This window comes from Onychomys torridus, unplaced genomic scaffold (assembly GCF_903995425.1).
Source record: "Onychomys torridus unplaced genomic scaffold, mOncTor1.1, whole genome shotgun sequence".
Classification (NCBI taxonomy): Eukaryota; Metazoa; Chordata; class Mammalia; order Rodentia; family Cricetidae; genus Onychomys; species Onychomys torridus.
In genome coordinates, this window is record NW_023413986.1 from 938 (window position 1) to 9,745 (window position 8,808).

General features: G+C 59.3%; 1 protein-coding gene across 1 annotated transcript; it reads left to right on the forward strand.

Annotated features, from left to right (window-relative positions):
• Positions 1 to 2,375: 2,375 nt before the first annotated feature.
• LOC118576588 (neuroligin 4-like) lies at positions 2,376 to 8,304 on the forward strand. Its single transcript, XM_036176803.1, has 4 exons — positions 2,376 to 2,430; positions 4,219 to 4,371; positions 4,538 to 4,723; positions 7,328 to 8,304. Exons 2-4 carry the CDS (start codon positions 4,251 to 4,253, stop codon positions 8,302 to 8,304), a joined length of 1,284 nt encoding a protein of 427 aa, XP_036032696.1. The 5' UTR covers positions 2,376 to 2,430; positions 4,219 to 4,250.
• Positions 8,305 to 8,808: the final 504 nt, after the last annotated feature.

The following is an 8,808-nucleotide window of genomic DNA, read 5'->3' on the forward strand; positions in this document are numbered from 1 at the left end:
AGGTCACAGGGGGCGTGTGGGGTCGCGTGTGAGGTCATGGGGGTCACAGGGGCCGTGTGGGGTCGCGTGTGAGGTCATGGGGGTCACGGGGGGCGTGTGGGGTCGCGTGTGGGCGTGTGGGGTCGTGTGTGAGGTCATGGGGGTCACAGGGGGCGTGTGTGGGGTCGCGTGTGAGGTCATGGGGGTCACAGGGGGCGTGTGGGGGTCACGGGGGGCGTGTGGGGTCGCGTGTGATGTCATGGGGGTCACAGGGGGCGTGTGGGGTCGCGTGTGAGGTCATGGGGGTCACAGGGGGCGTGTGGGGTCGCGTGTGAGGTCATGGGGGTCACAGGGGGCGTGTGGGGTCGTGTGTGGGGTCATGGGAGGTCACAGGGGGCGTGTGGGGTCGCGTGTGAGGTCATGGGGGTCACAGGGGGCGTGTGGGGTCGTGTGTGAGGTCATGGGGGGTCACAGGGGGCGTGTGGGGTCACAGGGGGGTCACGTGGGGGTCACGTAGGGTCACACGCTCCCCGCCGCTCACCCTGGGCCCCGCCCCTCATCTGCATGCGCTTTGCATACCCTCCAATGGCCGCTCAACGCCCTCATCTGCATATTCATGAGGAGCCCTCCTCGTTTGCATATCCCCCCCCCCCCCCCCCCCGGGAGCGCGCATTTGCATGTCCCCACCCCCAGCCGCCCACCGGCCAACCAGGACGGCGGCCACGCCCCCTCATCTGCATAGCCGCGCCCCCGGGAGTTTGCATTTGCATGTCCCTGCCCCCAGCCGCCCACCGGCCAACCAGGATGGCGGCCACGCCCCCTCATCTGCATAGCCGCGCCCCTGGGAGCGCGCATTTGCATGTCCCCGCCCCCAGCCCTGCACCAGCCAACCAGGACCGCGGCCACGCCCCCTCATCTGCATAGCCACGCCCCCAGGCCCCACCTCGGCGTTCGGCCCAGCACAGGCACGGCCCCGCCCCCCCCGTGGGGATCCTCCGTCTGCCCGGAGACGGTTCCCAGCAGCCTCTGCGCCACCCCCGGCCCCGCCCCGCCCAGGCGTGACGTCACGCGTGCTTCCGGTTTTTTTTTTTAATTTTCTTTTTTTCTTTGGTTTTCTTTTATTTTTTGAGGTTTATTTTTTTTGTTTTTTTGGTTTTCCTGTTTAGTTTTTGGTTTTCTTTTTTGGTTTTCAATTTTGTTTTCTAATTTTTAATTATTTTTTTTTAGTTTTTAATTTCCTTTTTTAGTTTTTTAGTTTCTTTTTTCGTTTTTAATTTTCTTTTTTAGTTTTTAATTTTCTTTTTTTCTTCAATTTTCTTTTTTCTTTAAGTTTCTTTTTTCTTTAATTTTCTTTTTTACTTCTTAGTTTTCTTTGTTAGTTTTTAATTTTCTTTTTTGGTTTTTAATTTATTAATTTTTAATTTTCTTTTTGCTTTAATTTTCCTTTTTCTTTAATTTTCACTTTTACTTTTTAATTTTGTCTTTTTGTTTTCAATTTTCTGTTTTAGATTTCAGTTTTCTTTGTTCTTTAATTTTCTTTTTTTTTAAATTTTCTTTTCTAGTTTTTAGTTTTGTTTTTTTTTTAATTATCTTTTTTCGGTTTTCTTTTTTGTCTCTCCTTTCCTGTCGGGTTCTGTTTTATCTCCCCCGTGTCCGGTTCCCGCCCACCACGCTTTTTCCCTGTTTGTCGAGTCGGTTTGGTTCTTTTAGTCTCCGTTTATAATTTTTTTTTTTTAAAGTTTTCACGGAACGTCATTTATTTTTCACGCCTTCCCCTCACCGTTAAAATTGATTCTTTGAAAAGTTTTAAAATTTTTTTTAAATTTCTAGGGTCCCAGGCGAATGTTTTCGTTTATTTTTTCCCCTCGCGTCGTTGCTTAGATTCTCCAGATTCTTTCGCTTCGGTTTTGTTGCTATTACTTTTGTTGTTGTTATTATTTTCATTTTTCTTGTTTATCTTTAGTTTTTCAATTTAATTTAACGTGACTTTTTCTCTTCACGCAATTTTTCTTCTTTAAATTCTTTTGAACGCTTCGGGCTCCCCGGTTACCGTATTTCACCTAAAAAAAAAAAAACCCCAAATATCAGCTCCCCCCTCCCCGGGTCCACGGCCGGCTTCTTATTTTCTTTTTCTTTTTTTTTTGAGCCGATTCCTGTTGATTTGACGGAGTTTTTCTTTTTTTCCCCTCCGGTTTTTTTTTCCCCTTTTTTAAAATTTTTCCGGTTTCTGCGCCGACGCCGCGTTATTCCGCGTTTTGGAATTTTTTCCCTCCCGCGTCTTTTTTTTTAATTCTTTTATATTTTTTCCCGGGTTTCTCTGATTTTAATTTTTTTTTCCTCCCCCCCCCGCCCCCCTCCCCCCCTCCCCCTCCCCCCCCTCCCCCACCCCAGGAGCCAACACTAAGAAAATCGCAGACGATATCGCGAGCAATGACCGCGGGGACGACGAAGGTATCTTTTTTTTTTTTCTTCTTTTTTTTTCCCCCGAATTTTGAGTTTTTTTTTTTTTCCCTTTTTTCCTTTTTTTTTCCCCCCCCCCCGGCGAGCTCGAACCCGGTGCATGCGCGCGTCGATCTCGTGGCGGGAAAATTTTAATTTCTTTTTCTTTTTTTTTTTTTTACCCCTCTCGTTCTTTTCACGCCCGTTGTGTGTGGGCCTAACGCCAAAAAAAAAAAAAAGAAAAACATTTTTTTTTTTCTTGAAACAAATTTTTTTTGGGACGTTTCGAACGTTCAGGGAAAAAAAAAATAATCCTGGAATCCAAAAAAAAAAAAAAAATCTTGAAATTTGCAGAAAAAATTTGATTTTTTTTTCCCCCTATTTTTTTAAAAGATAATTTTGAAGTTTGCAGAAAAGTTTGACTTTTTTTTTTCCCCGTTCTTCGTCGCGGAATGGGAATTTTTACTTTTTCTGAAATTTTTTTTTCCCCCTCCCTGTGCGCGTGCGCGTGGGCCCGGCGGCCTCTCCCCTGCGTCCCCGCCGCCGTCCCCGCCGCGGCCGCACCCTTGTCCGTGAGTCGTGGACGTGGACGTTTCCGCCTTAGAGAAATTTTCTTTTGGAAATTTCAGTTTGGAATTTATTTTATTTGCTTTATTTCCTCCCTCCCCCCCCCCCCGTGGCGCCTGGGTCGGTTTCGGGGTCGCGGGGTCGCGGGGTCGCCGCATGGCCGCCCCGCAGACCCCGGCGGGCGCGGAGGCCGGGGCCTGGCTTTGCCAAGCCTTGGAGAGAGAAAATAAAAATTAATTTTTAAAAATTTTAAATTTCGTAAATTTTACAAATTTTTTTTTTGGTTTTTTTTTTTTTTTTGGGGCCCGGGGGGCGAAAAACAAACTATTCTCCCTCTGAAGGGTCGGGAAATCATCCCCCTGCCTCCGCGCCGCCCGAAACATCGCAAAAAACCACCAATAAAACAAAACAGAAGCGTAGAACGCGGCGCCAGCGGCTCAGAAAGAAAGCCCGCTCTGCGGCGCTCATTTGCATAAAATCTGCATACCGCCATGAGCCCCGCCCGAGCGGGGGCGGTGCTGGCGGCGGGCATTTGCATACGATTTGCATACGCGGGTGTTCCGAAGGGCTGGCGGCCCATTTGCATGGGATTTGCATACCCGCCGATGTCCAGGCCGTCACTCAGCCCGCCCCTGCTCATTTGCATGTGATTTGCATACCCCGCCTAGGCCGAACTGTTCTCCCCGGCCGCCCCTGCTCATTTGCATGTGATTTGCATACCCGTCCAGGTCTAGCTGGGCGCCCCGGCCGCCCCTGCTCATTTGCATGTGATTTGCATACCCGTCCAGGTCTAACTGGCCGCCCCAGCCGCCCCTGCTCATTTGCATGGGATTTGCATACCCGGGTGAGCCCCCCTGGGTCCCGTGACGCGACGGCTGCGCATTTGCATGACATTTGCATGTCCCGGGGCCCTGGGAGAGGACGAGCCGGGCTCATTTGCATGCCATTTGCATGCCCCGCTCCCACACGCGCACGGAATTTGCATACCACGCTCTAACTCTCGCGCATCTGCATGTAATTTGCATCCCGGCCCCGCATTTGCATATCCCCGCCTCATTCGCATGCGGTTTGCATGCCAGGCCCCACGCTCGAGTGTTTCCGGCTCATTTGCATGCGATTTGCATACGCGTGGCCATCCGCGACCCCGGCCCGCGCGTGCGTGCGCGTGTGTGCGCGTGACCCCGTGGCGTGTCCACGCGTGACGTCCTCACCCCCCGACCCCACGCCCCGCAGACTCGCAGGCCCCGCACGGCCGGAAGCCCGTGATGGTGTACATCCACGGCGGCTCCTACATGGAGGGCGCCGGGAACATGATGGACGGCAGCGTCCTGGCCAGCTACGGCGACGTCATCGTGGTCACCGTCAACTACCGCCTGGGCGTGCTGGGTGAGCAGGGGGGGGGGCGGGGCGGGGGGTGGGGGGGGCGGGGCACGCCGCTCATGCCGCGTCACGCGCGCGTCATGCGTGTTCATGTATGTTCACGCGTGTTCATGTATGTTCTCGCGTGTTCTCGCATGTTCACGCGTGTTCCCGCCCCCCCCGACCCCCCCAGGCTTCCTGAGCACGGGCGACCAGGCCGCCAAGGGCAACTACGGCCTCCTGGACCAGATCCAGGCGCTGCGCTGGGTGGAGGAGAACGCGGGCGCCTTCGGCGGAGACCCCAAGCGCGTCACCGTCTTCGGCTCCGGCGCCGGCGCCTCCTGCGTCAGCCTGCTCACGCTCTCCCACTACTCGGAAGGTGCGTGCGCGCGTGTGTGCGTGTGTGCGGGCGGATGACCCGGGGACCCGCTTCCTGTCCGGGGACCCGCTTCCGGGCTGCCTGGGGACCACTTCCGGTCTCCTGGGGCCCACTTCCGGTCTCCTGATGACCCGGGGCGGCCCGGGGACCCACTTCCTGTCTGCCTGGGACACACTTCCTGTCCGGGGACACACTTCCGGTCTGCCTGGGGACCCGCTTCCTGTCCGGGGACCCACTTCCGGTCTGTCTGGGACCCACTTCCTGTCCGGGGACCCACTTCCGGTCTGTCTGGGACCCACTTCCGGTCTCCTGGGGCCCACTTCCTGTCTGCCTGGGACCCACTTCCTGTCCGGGGACACACTTCCGGTCTTCTGGGACCCACTTCCGGTCTGCATGTGGCCACTTCCGGTCTCCTGGGGCCCACTTCCTGTGTGCCTGGGACCACTTCCTTTCTGCCTGGGACCCACTTCCTGTCCGGGGACACACTTCCGGTCTCCTGGGGCCCACTTCCTGTGTGCCTGGGACCACTTCCGGTCCGGGGACACACTTCCGGTCTGCCTGGGGACCACTTCCGGTTTGCCTGGGGCCCACTTCCGGTTTGCCTGGGGCCCACTTCCGGTCTCCTGGGGCCCACTTCCTGTGTGCCTGGGACCACTTCCTGTCTGCCTGGGACCCACTTCCTGTGTGCCTGGGACCACTTCCGGTCTGCTGGGGCCCACTTCCGGTCTCCTGGGGCCCACTTCCGGTCTGCCTGGGGCCCACTTCCGGTCTGCTGGGGCCCACTTCCGGTCTCCTGGGGCCCACTTCCGGTCTGCCTGGGGCCCACTTCCGGTCTGCTGGGGCCCACTTCCGGTCTGCCTGGGGCCCACTTCCGGTCTCCTGGGGCCCACTTCCGGTCTTCTGGGGCCCACTTCCGGTCTGCTGGGGCCCACTTCCGGTCTGCTGGGGCCCACTTCCGGTCTTCTGGGGCCCACTTCCGGTCTGCTGGGGCCCACTTCCGGTCTGCTGGGGCCCACTTCCGGTCTTCTGGGGCCCACTTCCGGTCTGCTGGGGCCCACTTCCGGTCTCCTGGGGCCCACTTCCGGTCTTCTGGGGCCCACTTCCGGTCTGCCTGGGGCCCACTTCCGGTCTCCTGGGGCCCACTTCCGGTCTCCTGGGGCCCACTTCCTGTGTGGGGACACACTTCCTGTCTGCATGTGGCCACTTCCTGTGTCCTGGGACCCACTTCCTGTCTGGGGCGGGGCTTCCTGCCCACACGTGTGACCCGTGACCCCACATTGACCCCAATCTGACCCCAAGGCCCCGCTGTGACCCCGATTTGACCCCACATTGACCCCCAAGGCCCCGATTTGACCCCGATTTGACCCCACATTGACCCCCAAGGCCCCGATTTGACCCCGATTTGACCCCGATTTGACCCCCAAGGCCCCGATATGACCTGATTTGACCCCAATCTGACCCCGATTTGACCCCCGTGACCCCGCTGTGACCCCAATCTGACCCCCAAGGCCCCAATCTGAGCCCCAAACCCCGCTGTGACCCCGATTTGACCCCAATCTGACCCCGATTTGACCCCAATCTGACCCCGTTTTGACCCCCAAGGCCCCAATTTGACCTGATTTGACCCCCGTGACCCCGCTGTGACCCCAGTCTGACCCCCAAGGCCCCAATCTGAGCCCCAAACCACACTGTGACCCCGATTTGACCCCAATCTGACCCTGTTTTGTCCCCCAAGGCCCCGTTTTGACCCCCAAGGCCCCGATTTGACCCCACATTGACCACCAAGGCCCCGATTTGACCCCGATTTGACCCCACATTGACCCCCAAGGCCCCGATTTGACCCGTTTTGACCCTGTTTTGACCCCCAAGGCCCCGATTTGACCTGATTTGACCCCTGTGACCCCGCTGTGACCCCAATCTGACCCCCAAGGCCCCAATCTGAGCCCCAAACCCCGCTGTGACCCCGATTTGACCCCAATCTGACCCCGTTTTGACCCCCAAGGCCCCGTTTTGACCCCCAAGGCCCCGATTTGACCCCCAAGGCCCCGCTGTGACCCCCAAGGCCCCGATTTGACCCCGATTTGACCCCACATTGACCACCAAGGCCCCGCTGTGACCCCGATTTGACCCCTCATTGACCCCCAAGGCCCCGATTTGACCCCAATCTGACCCCGATTTGACCCCCGTGACCCCGCTGTGACCCCAATCTGACCCCCAAGGCCCCAATCTGAGCCCCAAACCCCGCTGTGACCCCCAAGTCCCCGATTTGACCTGATTTGACCCCCAAGGCCCCGATTTGACCTGATTTGACCCCAATCTGACCCCGATTTGACCCCCGTGACCCCGCTCTGACCCCAATCTGACCCCCAAGGCCCCAATCTGAGCCCCAAACCCCGCTGTGACCCCGATTTGACCCCAATCTGACCCCGTTTTGTCCCCCAAGGCCCCGTTTTGACCCCCAAGGCCCCGTTTTGACCCCCAAGGCCCCGATTTGACCCCCAAGGCCCCGCTGTGACCCCCAAGGCCCCGATTTGACCCCGATTTGACCCCACATTGACCCCCAAGGCCCCGATTTGACCCCGCTTTGACCCCCCCGCCCCGCAGGCCTGTTCCAGAAGGCCATCATCCAGAGCGGCACGGCGCTGTCGAGCTGGGCGGTGAACTACCAGCCGGCCCGGTCGGCGCGGGCGCTGGCGGAGCGGCTGGGCTGCGCGTCGTCGTCGGGCGTCGACTCGGCGTCCCTGGTGTCGTGCCTGCGCGGCGCGGGCTGGCGGGAGCTGTCGCGCCCCGGGGTGTCGGCCGCGGCCTACCACGTGGCCTTCGGGCCGGTGATCGACGGCGACGTCATCCCCGACGACCCGCAGATCCTCATGGAGCAGGGCGAGTTCCTCAACTACGACATCATGCTGGGCGTCAACCAGGGCGAGGGCCTGCGCCTGCTGGACGGCCTGCTCGACCCCGGGGCCGACGACGACGCCGAGGACGCCGAGGGCGCCGAGGGCGCCGAAAACATGGCCGCCGGCGCCGAGGACGCCGAAAACGCCGAAAACATGGCCGAGGACGCCAACGACGCGGCCGAGGACGCCGACCCGGGCGACTGGGGCGCCCCCGGCGGCGGCGGCGCCCCCGAGGCGGGCGTGTCGGCGCGGGCGTTCGACGCGGCGGTGTCGCGGTTCGTGTCCGGGCTGTACGGCGACCCCGAGGGCCGGGCGGCGCTGCGTGAGACCGTCAAGTTCATGTACACCGACTGGGCGGACCGGGAGAGCGCGGCGGCCCGGCGCAAGACGCTGGTGGCGCTGGGCACCGACCACCAGTGGGTGGCGCCCGCCGTGGCCACGGCCGACCTGCACGCGCGCTACGGCTCGCCCACCTACTTCTACGCCTTCTACCACCGCTGCCAGGGCGACGACGCCAGGCCCGCCTGGGCCGACGCGGCGGCGCACGGCGACGAGCTGCCCTACGTCTTCGGCGTGCCGCTGCTCGGGCCCACCGACCTCTTCGCCTGCAACTTCTCCCGCAACGACGTCATGCTCAGCGCCGTCGTCATGACCTACTGGACCAACTTCGCCAAGACGGGGTGAGGGGGCGCGGGCGGCGGGGGGGCGGGGGGTCGGGGTCGGGGGTCGGGGGTCGGGGGGTCGGGGTCGGGGGTCGGGGTCGGGGGGTCGGGGGTCGGGGGGCGCGGGGTCGGGGGGCGCGGGGTCAGGGTGGGTGGGGGAACTACATGTCCCAGCGTGCCTCTCCCTGCCCTGTCCGTGTATCCAGAACTACATTTCCCAGCGTGCCTCTCCCCGCCCTGTCTGTGTATCCAGAACTACATTTCCCAGCGTGCCTTTCCCTGCACTTTCCATCCAGAACTACTTTTCCCAGCGTGCCTCTCTGTGTCTGTGTATCCAGAACTACATGTCCCAGCGTGCCTTGCTCTGTCTGTCTACCCGGAACTATATTTCCCAGCGTGCCTTTCTCTGCCCTGTCCGTGTGGAACTACATTTCCCAGCGTGCCTCTCCCTGCCCTGTCCTGTCCGTCAATCCAGAACTACATTTCCCAGCGTGCGTTTCTCCATCCGGAACTACATTTCCCAGCG